Genomic DNA, 20335 nt, shown 5'->3' with positions numbered 1-20335 from the left:
GACAATAAGTTTTATAACATTACTTTATAAAAAAAAAAAGATCTGTTTTCCTTCATCATTTTCAATTCAAAGAATCCTCTTAGAAGACACATATTTTTCCGCAATGGAGTTGACGCTAGTTTGCACTGGTTTATATTGCTCTGAAGTACTAGAAAGGATAACTGTATATTGTAACCTAAAAATGGGATTGATTACGGAGAAGGACAAACATATGGTCTCATTCATTCAGGGAATATAAAAAATAGTGAAAAGGATTATAGGGGAAAGGAGAGAAAATGAGTGGGAAATATCAGAGAGGGTGATAGAACATGAGAGACTCCTAATATTGGGAAATGAACAAGGGGTAGTAGAAGGGGAGGTGGGCAGGGGGATGGGGTGACTGGGTGATGGGTACTGGGGGGGCACTTGATGGGATGAACACTGGGTGTTATATGTTGGTAAATCAAACTCCAATAAAAAAATATACAAAAAAAATAGGATTGATTAAAACCACAAAATGTCACTTTACATCTATCAGAATGGCTAAAGTCAAGAAATAACAAGTATTGGCAAGGATACCAAGAAAAAGGAACCCTCATGTACTGTTGGGAAGCTGGTGCAACCCCTGTGGAAAACAGTATGGAAGTTCCTAAAAAAAATTAAAAATAGAATACCATCTAATCCAGTAATTCCACTATTGGGTATTTACCCAAATAAAACAAAAGCATTAATTCAGAAAGTTATATACACCCCTATGTTTATTGCAGCATTAGTTAACAATAGCCAAAATATGGAAGTGTCCATCGATAGATGAATGGATAAAGAGTGTGTGTGTGTGTGTGTGTGTGTGCGTGCGTGCGTGCGCGCGCACATGCACATGCACATACACACATAACACCACACTGGAATATTACTCAGACATAAAAAAATGAAATCTTGCCATTTGCAGCAGAATGGATGGACCTAAAGGGTATTTAAGTCAGAGTGAAATAAATCAGGAAAGACAAATACCTAAAATTTCACTCATGTGGAATTTAAGAAAACAAAGAGACCCCCCCCAAAAAAAAAACACCCCAAGACTCTTAAATGTAGAGAACAAACTAGTAGCCAGAGAGATGGGGGTGGGGGAGATAGATAAAAGAGATTAAGAGGACACTTATCTTGATGAGCGCTAAGAAACATGTAGAATTGTTGAATCATATTATACAACTGAAACTAATATAACACTGTATGTTATTATACTTGAATTTAAAAATAGGCTTGGTTAATTTTAAAGAGAAGAGCCCTGGAACAGAGTTGTTTTCCATATCCCTAGAAGCAGAAATACTTAGTTTAGTTGTTCAGGATTAAGAAGAAGTAGAATCTACCAGTTTATTCCCTTAAAATAACCCTCTTTGGGAAGCACTATAGTGGAGATGCGTGACTCCTTACAAACCAAGGCAATTCTGGTACTTCTTTGTTTAGAAAGAAGGCATTTGTTTAGAAAGGTTTTAGCAGCCTCAAAAACAAAAAAAATAATCGGTGCTACTAAGTAGCTGAAATTAGCATTAGAAAAGAAAGTACTAGCTTATCTCTGGGTGTGGGTTGTGATTAAGACCAGTGGCTTTAGACAGCTACAGACTAGATTTAAATCCCCAGTCCACCACTTGCTAGCTCTTTGGCCTGAGACAAGTTACTTCTCGATGATTTTATTTCCTCATTTGTAAAACAGAGATAACACCTACCTCATGGGATTAAGAGAAATAAATAAACTCATACAATGTAAAGTTCAGTGGCTAGCATATTCTTGCCTCTTTTGTTAAAGATTAATTAACCATATAATTGTGGGTTTATTTCTGAGCTTTCTACTGCCTTCCATTGATCTAAGTGTCTGTTTTTGTGGCAATGCCATACTGTTTTTATTATTACAGTTTTGTAGTGTAACCTGAAGTCTGGAATTGTGATACCTCCAGTTTTTTCTTTTCTTTTTTTTTTTTTTTTTAAGATTTTATTTATTTATTCATGAGAGACAGGGAGAGAGAGGCAGAGACATAGACAGAGGGAGAAGCAGGCTCTGTGCAGGGACCCTGATGTGGGACTCGATGCCAGGACTGTGGGATCAAACCCTGTGCCGAAGGCAGATGCTCAACTGCTAAGGCACCCAGGCATCCCTGTTTTTCTTTTTCAACATTGTTTTGGCTTTTTGGGGTCTTTTGTGGTTCCACACAAATTTTAAGATTGTTCTAGTTCTGTGAAAAACACTGTTGATGTTTTGATAGAGATTGCTTTAAATCTGTAGATTGTCCTAGGTAGTATGGGTATCTTAACAGTATCTGTTCTTCCATTGTATGAGTATGGAATGTCTTTCCATTTCTTTATGTTCAATTTCTTTAATTAGTGTTCTACAGTTTTTGTTTTTTTTTTTTAAGATTTTATTTATTCATGAGAGACACAGAGAGAGAGGCAGAGACACAGGCAGAGGGAGAAGCAGGCTCCATCCAGGCAGCCTGATGTGGGACTCGATCCGAGGACTCTGGGATCAGGCCCTGGGCTGAAGGTGGCGCTAAACTGCTGAGCCACCCGGGCTCCCCTGTTCTACAGTTTTTGAAGGTGTTTTACCTCCTTTGTTAAGTTTATTCCTAGGCATTTTATTTTTGGTGCAGTTATAAATGGGATTGTTTTCTTAGTTTTCTGCTGTTTCATGATTAGTGTATAGAAATGCAACATATTTCTGTACATTGATTTTATATCCTGTGACCTTACTGAACTCATTTATCAGTTCTGGTAGTTTTTTGGTAGAATCTTTAGGGTTTTCTTTATATATGTATCATGTCATCTAATGCAAGAATTTTTAATGTCTTAAAGTTAGTTTGCTTGGTCTAAGTTGCACCAAGGCAGCTGTGGAGATTAATGCTATCAGAGAAGACTATTATTAGAGACAAATACAGTAATCTCCCTGGTTGTTCCTGTGTTTTAAAGATGAGACCAGATATCTCTAGTATTTATCAGAGATTCAGATCCTAAGAAGAAAGTGGCTTTTACCTTCTTCCTTCTAGATCTGTCTAGAAGAGTGTGATTATCATGATAATTAAGTGAATCAGCTGTTCACATGGTTTCTGAATAGCTTTTTACTGTTCCTTACTTGAATTTGAAGCACTATCTGTGGAAGTTACCCATAGTCTGGCAACCTTAGTTAATTCCTATATTTCCCCCGAGGAAGTTGAATCATCAGAAAAACTTAAAGCTGTTTTTTTCTCATATGTTAGTAAATTACACTTGCTATAAAATGTAGTGGTCTTTAAATATGGCCAAAGTTTGGTTTAACAATAAGAAAGCATAAGAGAGAAAAGACAAGCTCTAGTGACAGTAATCACAGATTGTGGAAATTTTGCCATTTTAAAAGATGTGATGTTTACTTTTGGAGATTTTGATTGTTGCTCCCTCTAAAGATTCAGTTAGCAGCTAATGACTTATTATAACTGAATTGAAGAGTTTTCATTACCTCTGAAAATAGCAATTTCCAACTTAGGACTATAAGATATTTTTACTTTAATAAAATATTGTTCTAATAATTTTTGAGAAGCTACTTTTGAAAGTTGCCACTGATACTCTGGGGGGAAAAAAAAAGAGTTCTACTTGACCTCCATAAAATCCAAGTTTAATAATGAGCTTATCATGAATGTCCTCCTTTGTGTTTATTAATGCAGATAACAAGGGGAGTCTCCGACTTGAAGCATGAGTTCAGATGCCAACCAAGCTGTGGTCACTACTCCTCCTCCTCCTAGCATGCCTCACAAAGAGAGGTATTTCGATCGCATCAATGAAAATGACCCAGAATACATTAGGGAGAGGAACATGTCTCCTGATCTACGACAAGACTTCAATATGATGGAACAGAGGAAACGAGTTACTCAGATCTTGCAAAGTCCTGTGAGTTGAAATAATTATAGAAGGCTTTATTTTTCTTCTCTCTGGAAACCTTGATAGAGTGAGGTAGGAGGTACCTTAAAATATGCTCACATTAGAAAGATGATGAAGGAAGAATGACTACTAGATGCCCCTAATTTAAATACTTAATTTGCAAAGCTTTAATAACAAACTAGTACTGTCTTGATGGTGTAAATTTTCTTTGTGTGATTTCTGCGGGTAATGCTTCATTAAAGGACAAAAGATCCAGCTGAGCTAGGATACCCAATTCAGAGTGAATATCTGTGTAGAAAAGAAAGGACTGAATTGTTGGGAAACAAGAAATGAGTTAGGTACATCCCAAGCACATGTTTTCTTTCTTTGTGTACCTTGATGCTCAGAGCGGGATAGGAAGACTTAAGGTTTTTCAGGTGGTCTGTGATTTGGTAACCTAATGTTACATACATGTAATGCAGGCATACATGTATGCATACATGCCAAAGCTAACTAAATTAAAAGTGGATTATAAACTTAAGCTTAAAATTCTGTCTGCACAGTAATATCCAAGTTTGGTAAATCATCTTCAAATGATTTGTGAGTTTTCTTACAAACCCTTAGTGGAATTGCAAAAGTCACATATCAGTGATGGAAAATGAGAGAATAGCTTGATTTAAGATGCAAAATGAATTAGTAACTTTATTCTTTTTTTTTTTTAAGTAACTTTATTCATAATGAAGTTCATGGACTCCTTAAGGGTAGAGTTCAGCAAACATAGACACATGATGCCCATGTTGGGGTTATATTAGGTTTCCAACTTCAGTACTAAAATAAGCATCAAGGCATAGAACTGCCTCAGGTGGCCCTGGTAAATCATTTTTGTTGTGCCCTTGTGAATTTAATTACAGAGGTTGAGCCCAAGGCCGAAGGGGAATTCCACTCTGAGTAATTCAGCTATCCAGTGACCTAGATAAAAGCAAGTACAAGTTATAAAAGCAATGCAAGCTTTGAGAAATTTAAGTATAGCTTAACTTTAAACCTACCCTTTAAATAAACCCATAAAGATATCCTTTCCCAATGGAAAGGAGATTAACCAGAGGATTCATCATGAGGGAGTAAATATTCAGTGCCTTCTTTTATGCAAACCTAAATTTTCTGTGTTTATAAATACTTGAAGGGCACATTAATTATTTGGATCAAAATAAATAAATTTTCTTTTCTAAAGAAACACACCCCGCTTTTAAGAACTAACTTATTAGCCAAATGATTATAGTAACATATAGTATAAAGTAATTGAAAGAATGAGATGAAATTCAGATTTTGTTCAAAGTTGTTAAATATTGAGATTTCTTTCAGAAGTACTCCCAAAAAGGGATACCTCGGTGGCTCAGCAGTTGAGTGTCTGCCTTTGACTCAGGGCATAATCCCCAGATCCAGGATCAAGTCCCACATCAGGCTCCCTGCATGGAGCCTGCTTCTCCCTCTGCCTGTGTCTCTGCTTCTTTCTCTCTGCGTCTCTCATGAATAAATAAATAAAATCGTAAAAAAAAAAAAAAAAAAAAAGTACTCCAAAAAGGACCATCCAGTTTTAACTATAGAGTTTAAAAGGAAAATGTACTAAGCAGCATTTCTATATGAGGCTTTTCATTTAATTTCCCCATTAAATAATGACAGCATAACTTTGAGTAGATGCTCTGATTTTTTTTATACCTATGTATTTCCATTTGTAAATTGGCTAGAGGTATCAATTTCACTTATGTCCTACGGAGCTTAATGAAATAATAGGAAAAATCAGACATAAAGATTATCATTTCCATATTCATTTAGCAGGAGTGGTAATTTTCAACCCAGAGAGGAACAAAGATGACTTAAAAGAATTGTGGATTGATCGTTTTTTCCCCTAGATCTTTGGTAGGGAATTTAAAATTTCACTTGTGACTTAGAATAAATGTATACATTTTGTCTTCCTATTTTGGGATAACAGTTTTCAAATTTAAGACAACACACTTCACCCAAGGAAATAACCCATGGTGACCTGTATTAGTATCTACTGTTAAATAACAAGTTACCCAAAAACTTAACAGCTTAAAACAACAAACTTCTATTATCTCATCGTTTCTGTGGATCAGGAATTCAGGAGCAGCTTAGCTGAAGTTGCAGTCAAGACATCATCCAGGGCTGCTGTCATTTGAGGGCTTGACTGGCCTGGAGGTTTCCGCTCTTGAGACGGGTCACTCACATGGGTTTTGGCAAAAGGCCATAATTCCTGGCCATGTAGACCTTTACCTGAGGCAGTTTGAGTGTTCTCCTCCAGAGCATGTATCTGAGAGAAAACCAGAAGTCTGTAGTGCAATTTATGACTGAATCTTAGACATTAAACACCATCCCTTCCAGTTGTAGTTAGAAGTGAATCACTAGGGATCCCTGGGTGGCGCAGCGGTTTGGCGCCTGCCTTTGGCCCAGGGCGCGATCCTGGAGACCCGGGATCGAATCCCACATCGGGCTCCCGGTGCATGGGGCCTGCTTCTTCCTCCACCTGTGTCTCTGCCTCTCTCTCTCTCTCTCTGTGACTATCATAAATAAATAAAAATTAAAAAAAAAAAAAAAAAAGAAGTGAATCACTAACTTCAGCTCATATGGAGAGAGGAATTAAGATTCTCCTTTTAAAGGGAGAGGAATTAAGATTCTCCTTTTAAAGGGAGGATTGTCTACTTTGATCACAATTTAGTTTAAAAGCACTGTAGTCTGCCACAATTTATTTACCCTCCTTCCACATGCAAAATGTACTCACTCTCTCCTAACACCCCTGCAAAAGACTCATCTCATTACAGCATTTACCTGAATCCAGAATCTTAGAATTCAGTCTACCTCTGTTCCAGCTGCAGATGATGCTCCTCAGTGTGATTTCTTAAGTGGAGCTCCTTTAGTACAGTTCTTCTCAGTCTAGACACCTGAGAACTAAAGGGACAAGTTATCTGCTCTCACACACAGGCAGTGCTGGGGTAGGCAAAGATAACTGCTATATAGATATTCCTACTCAAAAGGGGGAATTTAGAGGTACAAAGGAATAACTGGTCCATAGTAATTGTGGAATCTATCTGAGCAAATTTTTGGAAGTTCCCTTGATGGAGACCCAGTCCTTCTATTTCTAGAGGGTCACTCTAGCTAGTGGCTCTGCCTTCTGGACTTTTCGTTCTACCTCCTGAATCATCTTTCCTTTTTTTGAATGGTAGCCTGTGTTGTTGTGTTTCTTTTTTTTTTCAGTGAACTTCCTTCTTGTAGAGGTTTCGAGTTTCAAAGATTTATTTTCTTTTGGAATTATCTTTATTCCTTTATGCCTGAGCTTGTGGTATTTCTGCTAATACAATTCTCTTAAAACTTATGTGGGTCTCCTATGAATATTGCGGTTTACTCTTGTTAGAATGCATAACCAGAAAGATCAAAATCAAAGATATTACTAATTCTTATAGGAAAAGAGTTTATAAGCCTTCTATTTAAAATGTTGATTACCTGAGAAGGAAAATAGAGAAACTAATAAAAACAAAGTATAATACTTCTTTTTAAGCCCCTTATTAATACTTATTATGGGCACCTGTTATGTATCAAATCCTGTTTAATCCTCAAAACAACTCAATCAAAATAAGTATTAATATCTCTAGTTTACAGATGAATAAACTGAAACTTAGAGGCATTAGATAACTTGCTGAAGTTTTTACAAGTTTAGTTAAATGGTGGTCTCTGAATGTAAACTCTAAACCTCACACTCTTAACCAATAGCCTGTACCACTTAAAACATTCAGTAACAATGAAAAAACTCTACCCATATATTATTATTGCTTTATTCATCTTCAGATTCTGTTGCTTAGGTTAATGTAACCAACACAAGAAAAGTTTTCAATCATAAGATATTTTGGTGTCTGTAAATTTGAATGACAAACACAGTACCTTATTGCCTTGAGCTAAGAAAATAAAAGTATGTCTCATCCAGACTCCCAAGTATTACTTTATTACTTCTTTCTAGGAATTTAATCTTTTTGTCATATATTTATATATATATATATACATAAATGTTTTTATTTAATACAGTATTTGTCTCATAAATTAAGCACTGGTGAGTAAACTAGGTTTAGCTAGAGATCACATTAATGTACTAGGGAGAATCCACAAGGTTTTTTTTGACCAATACACTCCTCATATATATGTCTATGGAGACCCTAGGTTATCATTAACCCCCTTATCTCACAATGAAGTGTCGAGGGCAAACCGTTGGAATTAAATGATGCTTCACCAATCTTAAGGAAGCATGCAAGTTGAAAAACTAGAAGGACATTGTGCATAGTAGATATTTAATAAAGTTCTATGTAGATGGATGGATATATGAATAGCTGGGTGGGCTTGGAGTCATTAAACATTTGAATGTTGTCCATCAGGCTCCTGCTGAACTTGACAACTTAATATGGAAAACATTTGGTGGATTTCAGAAGAAGAATCAGTGTTCTTAAACCTTACTGTTAAGAGAAACAGTTTAGACTGGTTGATAGAGGTGTGCAATGGTACTCCGAAGGATAGAACAACAGGAATATATACGTGGTGATACATCAGGCACATTGACACTTCTTAATAACAGGGCAATGTGTGTAATGCTACAAGCTTACTTTGAAGATAGGAGAAACTTCACCTTTTAGAGTATTGCTGTAAGTAAGGCCTAACATGTTAACAGGGTGGTGATGGGGCGCCTGGTTGGCTCAGTTAAGCGGCTGAACTCTCAATTTCAGCTCAGGTCATGATCTCGGGGTTGTGAGATTGAGCCCTGCATCAGGCTCCATGCCAGCTTAAGATTCTCTCTCCTTGTCCTCCCTCTGTCCTTCCTTCCCTCACTCTCTAATGAAAAAAAGTTGAGGGCACCTTAATTAGATTAGTTGATCAAAACCACCATGATTTATCTGATCATTTTGGAACTGTAAGATACAAGAATTCATTGATTTTGTTTGCATTTTTATTATAAACAAGCTTCAAGAAAAGCTATTATTCTAGCCCTTAGCTTCATATTAAGACTTAGGCAGAGGACAAAGACCATCCAGAAGAAAATTTGGTTTATTTGTTTTTTCTCCCTTCGACAGGACCAGTGGTAATCTATTTCCAAATGAATACATTTCTTAATGAAGAAATTCTAAGTAAGTTTGATACTCTCCTAATCATGCTTGGGAGAGATCTAATAACATAATTGCAGGATGCGTTGGGAGACAAGTCTGTAATCTTTTTTCTTTTTGCTCCAACTTTTTTCTCTAGTAATTTTTTTTTTAATTTTTTTTATTTATTTATGATAGAGAGAGAGAGAGAGAGAGGCAGAGACATAGGCTGAGGGAGAAGCAGGCTCCATGCACCGGGAGCCCGACGTGGGATTCGATCCCGGGTCTCCAGGATCGCGCCCTGGGCCAAAGGCAGGCGCTAAACCGCTGCGCCACCCAGGGATCCCATCTCTAGTAATTATTATGAGGTAGAACATCCAGGTATTACTATTTAAAATGTATCAGTGAAATTTATCAGTATTCTGTTACTTGATGTCCAGAAGATAAACATTACTTAGAAATCAGCCTATGTGATTTTCTTTTCTTTTTTTTTTTTAAAGCCTTAACTGAAATAATTGCATCAGTTCAGTTTCTTTTATCAAATTGGTCCTCTTTTCTGTGATTTTTCCTCCCCTCTTTTCTGTGATTTACAACACCTTTCATCCTAGATACAGAAGCTAGGGTCTGATACTTCAAGAAAATTCTGCCTTTGGTTTTTAGTATACATGAATATGTATGTACTTAAGTACACTCTCACCTATATGAATCTCAGATTTCCACATCTTTCATGTTTTTATAATCCTATTTATTTTTATCCATACCTTATGAATTCCGCATTTATAGGATTGCTACCTCACTATTGACCATATATAAAATAAAAAGGTATAAGATTCAGATAGGGCTTTTAAGACACCCTCTTTTAACTTAAACATTCTGTTTTTCATCTAGTGATTTTTTTTTTTTTTAACCATACTGTTTTAGACATGTGTTTAATGAGAGAGCTGTCCAAACTATAATGCTCTGGAGACAAACCAAGTTTTCAAGCAGAATTTTGTTTGAGTTGAAGAATTAAATGACTTTTCAAAAATTTGTAAGTCAGGGAAGATTCATTTCTTATTAAAAAAGATGAATTCTCCCATTAGATGATGGACAGACCTAACTACACAGGAAGAATTTCTTACTCAAGTAACAGACTTTTTTTTTTTTTAAATCTTTTCATTTTTTTTTTTAAATTTTTATTTATGATAGTCATACAGAGAGAGAGAGAGAGAGGCAGAGACATAGGCAGAGGGAGAAGCAGGCTCCATGCACCGGGAGCCTGACGTGGGATTCGATCCCGGGTCTCCAGAATCGCGCCCTGGGCCAAAGGCAGGCGCCAAACCGCTGCGCCACCCAGGGATCCCAGTAACAGACTTTTAAGATCGTTTTCTAGAGCCCCAAATTCCAGTGCTGAAAACCTATGAGGTGGATTTTGCTATCATTAACTCAGTCAAGATTGAGATCAGATTCTTTACTTTCTTTCCTTATGTTTTAGGAAAAGAAAGGGAAAATTTTATTCATTGAGCACTGAAAGATGAAGGAAGCTCTAGAAGTGTGAGAGTCAATGGCCCCAACATCCCATATCATGGTGCAGTAGAGTGGGAAAAGCAAATCACAGTCATATGACAGGTACCCTAAGTATAGTAAAGGCAAATGTTAAAAGAATTTAGGGCAGGTGGGAGAGAGAAGAAATTGAGATCCCACCTAATTGGGGTGATTAAAGGAGAGACTCCAAGAAGAAGGTGGCATTTAAGATGAGTGTGATAAAGACTGAAAACTGATAGGTAAAGGACCAGAGGAAGCCAGCATTTCCCTTTGATGAAATAGAGTGAGCAGGGATAGAAAAGTACAGATTGTGATCAGAGAGTGGTGAGCAAACCTCATAAGCTAACCTGGAGTATAAGGTAGTACAGTAGATATAGCTAAAAAGTCACAAGATGAATTATGGAGATTCTGGAGTACCAGACTATCTTGACCTTTTAGGAGTCAGCCTATTTTCTCACTTCCAGTTTTAATCTGTTTATAGGAATGTTTTTATACATACATATATGCACATGGTGCTTGTCTTGGATATGGGTTCACCACCACATATTAGCTATGTGACTTAGGAAACTCACTTAACTTGAGCTTCGGTTTCCTTGTTGGTAAAATGAACCTTGTCGGGTTGTTGTGACAACTAAATAACATAAAAGCAAGTTGTGCAGTGCCTAGCACATAGTAGGCAAGTGTTTTTGTGAAAATTGTATGGATAAGTTGTATACAATATTGCTGATTTAAAGCATTTTATGACAACACTTGGAATATTATGTAATCATAATTCCCTTAGACTGTATTTTGGTTTCTAGAAGGTCACAAAGAATTTATCATCCTGTGGGTAGTCTGGCTTATTCACATTCATGTATTCATGCTTTGAAGGTGTAAAAACTCCCATGACCTCCTCTTTTCTGCTCTCTCTATATATATGCTGTTTGGTCTTTTTTTTTTTCCCCCAAAGATTTTATGTATTCATGAGAGATGCAGAGAGAGGGGCAGAGACTAGGCAGAGGGAGAAGCAGACTCCCTTGGGGAGCCTGATGTGGACTCGATCCCTGGACTCAGGATCACACCCTGAGCCGAAGGCAGACACTCAACTGTTGAGCCACCCAGGCGTCCCATGATCTTTTAACCTGACTCTTCTTTAGTGGACACTCTAGAGAATTGTTGATTCAGTGTGACTTTAGAAGCCCAGCATATGATTTTACTGCCCTGTGTATAAGTTAGCTTTTCATTCTACTTTGATGGGAGAATTCCTAGCTGTAGGAGGGCAAGTATCATCATAATCTGCTGCTTTAAAAATTTTTCCTCCATTACAAAATAATGCTGTACTCTAGCCTAAGAAGTTTACTCTGTATTTCTGATCACAACATACCTGCTGCTTTAATTAGTTGTATTTGGTTTCAGTGATACAACCCATCTCCTATAAATTAAGGAAAGATCCTGTGCCCAGCAGAGTTCCAGATTTCAATCTTTACTCCATTTATTTATTAGCTATGTAGCCTTGAGCAAATCATTCATTGCCTATCCTCAGGACTTTGTTGTGAAAATCAACTGTAAAGGACTATTTTATTAACGTTGGATTTTAGTAGGAACATGATTAACTGTCATCATAAAGATAAATTTTTATTCTTTTAATACAATATTTTCAAGCTTAATATGTTTATAGATAAATTTTTAAAACCAGCTTAAATAATTTTGTATCATTAGTTTCTATATTGTTTTATGACTTAGGTAATTATCTGAATAATATTTCAAAAATATTTGAAACATTAAAAATGAATTATAAATGTTCATGGCAAAAAATACTAAATCTTTGGTTATAGAAGAATTCTTATATGTTGAAGCACTTTCAAGTGTATAAAAAGGCTGAGGAAATTTCATTTATTTTGAAAATTATTTTCCTATACTGTGTGGAAGCTATTTACTAGCTAGCCCTAAAGGGGAAATTAATATTTTTCTCTTAATTGATTTTAGAGGGCTTATACATCATTCTGTGACACCATGGATCATCCCAAAGCTTTAGGATGGTGATCACCATATTGTGGGATGTATGAAAGTGGAAAAAGCATTTTTACTGATGAAAATAGCGTTTGACCTGAGTTTTTGCCTTGGGCATTTACTGCCTTGAACAAATTTTTCAACCTTTCATATTTAGCTTTCTCATCCCACTCAGCAGAAGCATTTCATCAGTTCATAAATAGTTGTGATTCTCTTGAACATCTGGTTGGTTTTTAATCTTAAAGCTATTGTATATCAGCATAATTGAGCAGATTATCTTAATTTATGTTGGCTGCTTGAGAGTTTAGATAAAATTTGGCCAATGTCTACAGTTTTATAGCATGTACTTTGTATCTTAACCTCATCCTGGCTCTGACTAACCTTCTTATGCTTATTTCTTCTCTTTAGCTTAATTTTTCTAAACTATTTTTATATAGTTTTAATCTGTGAAATCTACCTTAAATTCTTCCTGGAACAATATGAGGTGGGGCATTCAATAAAATGCTGCCCATTTCTCAGAGCTATTACAATGTAAATAATGAGTGGTACACATTGTAGGTATCATTTTTTTTTCTTTTTTTTTCATTTTTTTTTTCTAACTGAATGAAAGAATCTTGATTAAAGCTGCTTTCAGCTGAAGAAAGTTTAAATAAAATTTGGTTTTGAAAGGAAGATAAAGTTTCAGAAGAGTAGACTGCCCCATTGCTAGGTATTCAGAAGTTTTCTATAGTTTCTATAAAGATAAATGAGTATATCTGGAAGATTCTTTTCAGCCTTAAATAAAGTAAAAATACTCTTGCTCACAACCATTTTCTGTTCACTAAGTCTTGGAAATTTATTAATGGAGACTTCTGATTAGTGTAATGTTTCTTTGTAGAGGATATTTTATAGGATAGTTTCTCTGGTTTAATATACTTAAAATGGAGTAGATACAGGCAATGGAATTAATGTTTAGAATTTGTATAATTGTGCTGATGATTAACATTTAACAAGCCTCAAATTTGTAAAAGAAAAACCATCGTATAAACTGGTCCATGAACTCAGAATTCAAATATGGTCACTATTATTTTTTTTAAGATTTATTTATTTATTTTACAGACAGAGAGCAAGCAAGCAAATACAAGTGGGAGGGGCAAAGGAAGGAGAGAAAATCTCAAGCATACTCTCTGCTGAGCACAGAGCCTGACATGGGGCTTGATTTCACGACCCTCAGATCACAACCTTAGCGGAAACCAAGAGTTGGATACCTAACTGTGCCACTCAGGTGCCCCTGTCACTAGTATTTTTTAAATTAATCCGTCAAACATCCACCTGCTGTATTAGTAGAAAGTAAAGCATTTTTCTCTTGGAATTTCTACTCCCCTTTAAGTTGTCCCAAGAACTTTAGTGGCTTAGTCCAAAAGGGTTCATCAGTGACTTCTGTATTCAAGAGATGGTATATACATATGTGTGCATGTGCATATGTGAGTCATGCTAAAGTCCATACAGTCCATCATAGCCACTGTACCTCCCTGCATGTGGTAGTGGTGTTGAAAACTAGTCTTATCCTGTCCAGTGGAAGATGCAGGTTCACTGTTGACTGACATGCCTGTTCAGGCCGCCATGGTGCATTAGGGAAGGATGACCTCCCTCTTCCTGTGCTAAGCTCAGTTAGGGTGTTCTGTGGTGCCCCATGGTTGAGCTCCTAAGATTACAACTGGTAGCACTCAGCTCTTTCAGTTCACATCACAGATACCTCTCAACTTGTTCTAAAAGCAAAATAATCATTAAGTCAGGACTGGTCCTAATATCTGCAACCTCATAGCCTCAAACCACATTTCTCCTTCCTACTATGTGCTCCTATTCCCCCCCCCCCTTTTTTTTTTTAAGAAATCCTTTCTGAAGGGCAGCCTTGGTGGCTCAGTGGTTTAGCACTGCCTTCAGCCCAGGACGTGATCCTGGAGACCCGGGATCGAGTCCCACGTTGGGCTCCCTGCATGGAGCCTGCTTCTCCCTCTGCCTGTGTGTGCCTCTCTCTGTCTCTCTCTCTCTCTCTGTCTCTGTCTCTCTCTCTCTCTGTCTCTCATGAGTAAATAAATAAAATTTAAAAAAAAATCCTTTCTGAAAACCTCTGCGTTATTCAGCCATTCTCTAAGCAAGGCTACATCTAAGCAGGGACTCCAGGAGATCTTATTCCCATCCTTACAAGGAAGGCTACTGTTGGTGACTCAAAGGAAATTCACCCCTCTGATAAAGATTACTTCAGTGATCTCCAAGGTATTCATATGTACTTCTCTTGGAGGTAGTGATTCCAAAGCAGTTTTATGCCTTCTCCCTCTTAGGTGAAGTGGGGGGAAATCGAGTTTAATATCTGGCAGGTATTCTGCTTTGCATGTAACCAAGATCAAGGTTTAGAGGATTTATATTGCAAGAGCTTTCATGTTTAAAGTGAATGAAAAAAGGCTTGAGCAAGAGAACGAATAATGAATTTAATAAAACAAGTATTGGTGGGGTGTTACGGAAATAAAAAATGAGCTATTTCAAGTAATGTGAAGGATTGAGCAAGATTTTAGATGACGAATCATATTATCAACTCAAGAGTTACTAGAATAAAGAGTTTCTCTTAGTGTTCAGAATTTTTATTTATATAAACACTGTTTCCAACACATGCACATAAGCCCCCAAAAGAAAAGATACAGCAGAATTCCAGAACAGAACATATAGTGCCCAAAGTTGGGGGGAAAATGTCCTTTCTTTAGCCCAGTGTTGCAGAAAGAGTGTAATCAGTTCTCAACTCTTATCAGTTTGCTTTCAGTGTTTGTGGAACTAGGGAATTGCCATGGAAATCATAAAATGGAAGCCGTATTATACTTAGTATGCCTTAGTGAAGATTTCTGCTATGAGGCAGTCTGGAGTTAGAGCCTAGCCCCTATTCAAATAGGGACTCTAGCCTAACATAGATAATGAGGCTGCTGAGCAAGGAATAGCTCTCTTTGTGCATCAGTCTATACCTGGTACTCTAGTTCCATATTGTTAACAGGGTTGCTTCGTCTATAGCTGTCTATTGTAGATGTTATAATAGCTCATTTTCTTTGAGATTAAGAATTCGTAATGATTTTTTTCCTCCTCTGAAAGCATGCTGCTTCTTCCAGTGTTTTATTATTTGTGTTTTATATTTGTTTTAAAATAGTGAAGATGAAAGGTTATTTAAAAGAGGGATGGGAAGAAGATTGATTATAGAGAAAGTTATGTTTGGATCGTTCTGCTCCAAGTGAGATGTATGTGCTTAGTGGTTATTTTGTGTGTTTCAGGCCTTTCGGGAAGACCTGGAATGCCTTATTCAAGAACAGATGAAGAAAGGCCATAACCCAACTGGATTGCTGGCATTACAACAGATTGCAGATTACATCATGGCCAATTCTTTCTCGGGCTTCACTTCACCTCCCCTTAGTACGTCAGTTTTGGAAAGTTTAAAAAATATAATTTTATCTCTACTTTGTACATCTCTGGCAACATATTCTGCTCTGGTTCAGTTCTTAAGTTTATAACATCTAATACTTAGAGTAACATAATGTTGAAATCTGTTACCCTTTCTTATCAACTAGGCATTTACTAGACTTTGTGAGACTATAAAATACTTATAAGACAAGGGCCCTGTCCTAGATAAGTGTGTAATTTTAGTTGAGACATTCCATGAGTGCAAAGAAGATTAAAACTGCAAGGTAACTATAGAAGAAAAATTACAAAGCAGTTCATAAGAAATTGATGACCTTTTATAAGGCTTTATGCTATGAACACGGAGTTGGGACTTATTACTGCTGAAGTAGACTGAAAAAACTTTATGGAAAAAGAGAGGTGTGAATTAACCAGGCTTTAGAGAATGGAGTAGTTAGAATTTGGTATAAAAGAGGGGTGAGGACATTTTATTTATTTAACAGCTCTTTGGTAAGAGCACCGGTTTGGTGAGCTGGACACTCTAAGTACTTTATATCTCAGCAAGGTATGTACAGAACTCACTGCAATACCCGAACAGATACGGAGTGCCAGAAGGTACTGTCAGGGACTGCTTCATGTCAGAGTCAAGGATTTTCTTTTTCTCTTTTTTCTTTCATTTTCCTTCTCTTCCTTCATTTCTCATTTCTTTGTTTCTTTTTGGTTAAAGATTTATAAGTAGGAGTCATTGAATTCAAGTACTTTCCAAATAGAGGGATAGCATAAAAAGAGACGGGATGATGGAAACTTGCTAGGTTAAAGGTATGTTCATAGAACTCAGAGCAGACCAGTATGTTGGCACATACGTATTTGGGTAAAAAAATTTTTTGAAAGAGTCTTGATGTGAGGTGTAAGTGCTTAAACTAAAATAGGAGTGTGGGTACAAAAAGGAAGAGATCAATGAGAAAGGCATAGCCAAGAAAGAGTAGAGAAAACAGCAACAGATTTGATGTGATGTAGTGATGTGGGGATAGAGGGGAAGAACTGTGAGTTCTAAAATCACTCTTCCAGCTTGGGAGAAACATTGTATGAGAAGAAACAAGAATTTGAAGGTTAGGTTTGTTTTGCTCTTTCTGTAATATTGAGTATCTGTTACGTTCCAAGCACCCTGTTAGAGATAGGGGATTCTGTGATAAGATGGACAGAGTTTTCCTGTGCTTGTGGAGACAGAGAATAGGCTAAGAAAATGGTCAGATAATAGGAAGTCCCATGCAGATAATTAATAGATGGTAATCTGATAGAAGAACTAGGTGTCTACTTTAGATTGGGTGATGAGGGAGAGTCTCTGAAGAGGTGACATTTAAACTGAAATCTGAATGGTAAGAAAGAACGAACCATACCAATATTGAGAGAAAATGTTCCAGGTAGAAAGAATAAATACAGGTGTCAGATGGAAATAAGATTAGCATTAATTTGGCAGTCTCTTCAAGGAACAAAAATGAAAGATTATGACCTGAAGAGCATGGTTTGGAGGGGGCAAGTAGAACAAAGTGAGGTCAGAAACCTAGGCAAAGCCTCAAATAGGTTCCCAGCCAGAGTCTGCAGCCAGAGTCTGGATTGTATTCTAATCTTGAAAAGCCATTTTAGGGTTGCCTGGGTGGCTCAGTGGTTGAGCATTTTGGCTCAGGTTGTGATCCTGGGTCCCAGGACCGAGTCTCACATCAGGCTCCCCAAAGGGAGTCTGCTTCTCCCTCTGCCTATGTCTCTGCCTCTCTCTCTCTGTGTCTCTCATGAATAAATAAATAAAATCTTTTTTTTTTTTTTTTAAAAAAAGCCATTTTAAGCAAGAGGGTGATATAGAAAGATCTCTGTAGTTTCTGTGTGAAGAACTAACTGGGAAGTTCCGTGGTATTATTAGACAAAAATAGGAATGTTCAGAGTTGGGGATCTCTTTGGCTTGGGAAATGGAGAAGTTCAACCTTAGGCATGCCAAAGTTGCCAAGACATTGTAGCAGTTGGAAATATAGTCCTAGAGCTTAAGGGAGTGGCTTGGCAGATGGACATAGAGGAGTATTACTCAAAGCTGTGTACATCAATTAAATAATCATTCAAGAAGGTATAGGCAGAGAAGAAAACAGCCTAAAGAGAAATTTTCAAAAATTTGAAGAGGAAGATTGGTCAAGGAAGACCAAAATAATAAGAGGAGCTATCCTGTGAGTGCCCTAGATACCATAGCAGGAAAGGGGAGCTGACCTGCCAAGGTTGCTGGCTGGAATGTACAAAGGCATGGCAGCAGGAAATTTGTGTCTTATGGTTCAGAGGTCAGGGAATAGAAATCAGCCAATTTGGCTGGAAAATTTATGTTGTGCTGTGGAAAGCAGAAGTTAAAGTTGGCAGGGAAAGTGGGAGAGCGATTCATAGCTGCCTCTGAAATTTTATTAGAAACTGTACTATTTTGTATGGTGTACATATTGAAGCTATTTTGTTGAATTAGTTCACAACATTTCACAATGAGAAGATTTCATATTAGAGTGTCGACTTGGGACTTCTGTTTAAAAGTTCTGATAGCCTTGAACTCAGATTCTCACATGGTAGCAGCTGATGGCAGAATGGTGGCTGCCCCTTCAGCTTGTAGCCTCTCTAGGGGCCTCCAGGCTGCAGCAGGGGCCCAGTTTAGGCACTTACATGATTTCCTGGCCCCTCGTAGGCCTTCAAGTTTGGGGCTTCTGCAGAATTTTGAGCAGGGGAGCAGTGAGGCAGAAGGTGACTTTTATGTGAAATAGATTTACAAGAAGAAGGGCTACAGGCAGGGACAGGAATGAGAAGGCTTATTGCCAGCATTTCATGTGAGGTGAGGCCTGAACTCGAGGATGTAGAATAAGGAAACTTGTAAGGAAAAGGATGATGGAATATGGTGATGAACTACATATGGTGGCCCAGGGAAGGTTATTTCCTGTGTGAGCCTGTGGAACTGTAGTACCATCAGTATCAGAAGACTAAGGAGTGAGAAGGTAAGAAAAAGTGGAGAAAAAACCCTTTTAGACCTTTTTAATTTGTATGTTATTGTGTGGTAGGCAGTTAGAAGCAGCCAGCCAAAGGGGATGGGGGCAGGAGGGCCTGGTCACAGATGGAGATCAGGCTGTCTTCTGCACAGAAGTGACAACTGTAGACTCCGGAGTCTGTAGTGTTTTCCTAGGGTAGAATAAACTGAGAACGGAGCATAGTGGAGGACTGAGCTTTGGGAAGGAGTCACAAGTGGGAGGAAGAGAAGAGAGCTCGTTGAGGGAGGAAGCAGCAGCAGGTGAAAGGGGAACGAGAGGTCCAAGGGACAAGGGAACAGAGTAGAGGCCCTCTCTGGAGGGTCCCAGGGCCAACTAGGAGCCAGCCCTCCCTTCGAGGTAGATCATCGGGGAGGGAACGGAGGAGGAGCTCCCACGGTGTTACACAGGCCTGCAGAAGAATTCCAGAGAAGAGGTGGTGAATGGTGTCAAGGAGAACGAAGACTGAGAAAAAGTGGAACTTGGTCACAGTTGGAGTTTAGCAGTTGGGTCACTAAAGCCCAAGACTAGATTTTGTTGCCTAGTGACAGCTGAAGGCACACTGCAGTTTGAATGCATTCTTCTCCATCTTAAATCATTTTTGTTTGATTAAAAGTCAAAAGGACTATTAGGAAAGTAGCTTTCTGTTGAGATCTTTTCATCATAAAATTAGCAATAACCTCAGTATGAATAACACTTTAGCCGTTGGGATCACGTGGTCATTTTCCCCTGGTGGCCTGAGCCTGCCTCCCTCAAAGTCCAGTACTAGGTGAAATAGCAAAGATTGCTGATGCGCATTTTAACTCTCTGTGTACTTCTCTGGAGGAAGATAACCTAATGAAACATCGTGTGGATTGAGAAGTTTCCCATCATTATTTACAAGGCTGGGACACTCCCAGACTCAGGTTGCTTCCAGGTACCACATTACTTGATGAGAATCTCTCCCCATAACTTTTCCTTTTAGGTCTCGGCATGGTCACACCTATCAATGACCTTCCTGGGGCAGATACATCCTCATACGTGAAGGGAGAAAAACTGACTCGCTGCAAGCTTGCCAGCCTGTACAGACTTGTGGACTTGTTTGGATGGGCACAGCTGGCAAATACATATATCTCCGTGAGTCCTTTGACTTTCAATTCCTTTTTTTAGAAATCCCAGCTAGAAGGCAGCTGTACTCTTCTCTCTTTTACTCCTAAGTCCCGTCAGACTTCATCTTCTGAATCTTGCATGCTGGGTTACAGCCAACTCCTGATTTAAACCTTCTCTCCAAGGGAGAGGCTGCAGTTGACCTAGCTTTCCTCTCCATTTTCTGTCTGCCTTGTCCCTGTAGTTCAAACCGGCTGTAGAACCTATCCGAGAAGAAATCCTTCTGGCAAAATTTTC

The 20335-nt window shown here is 37.9% G+C and overlaps 1 protein-coding gene across 11 annotated transcripts in view; it reads left to right on the top strand.

Moving 5' to 3' along the window:
- ADD3 (adducin 3) overlaps positions 1 to 20335 on the top strand; it is a 121301-nt gene that overhangs the window by 86270 nt on the left and 14696 nt on the right. For all 11 annotated transcript variants that reach the window (XM_041742680.1, XM_041742678.1, XM_041742676.1 and 8 more), the window contains 3 exons: positions 3666 to 3888; positions 15794 to 15932; positions 19917 to 20068. In XM_041742680.1, the coding sequence (XP_041598614.1) occupies positions 3694 to 3888; positions 15794 to 15932; positions 19917 to 20068 (486 nt within the window). In that variant the 5' untranslated portion in view covers positions 3666 to 3693. The remainder of the gene's footprint in view (positions 1 to 3665; positions 3889 to 15793; positions 15933 to 19916; positions 20069 to 20335) is intronic.

This window comes from Vulpes lagopus, chromosome 2 (genome assembly GCF_018345385.1).
Source record: "Vulpes lagopus strain Blue_001 chromosome 2, ASM1834538v1, whole genome shotgun sequence".
NCBI lineage: Eukaryota > Metazoa > Chordata > Mammalia > Carnivora > Canidae > Vulpes > Vulpes lagopus.
This window is presented reverse-complemented; position numbering and strand designations above follow the sequence as displayed.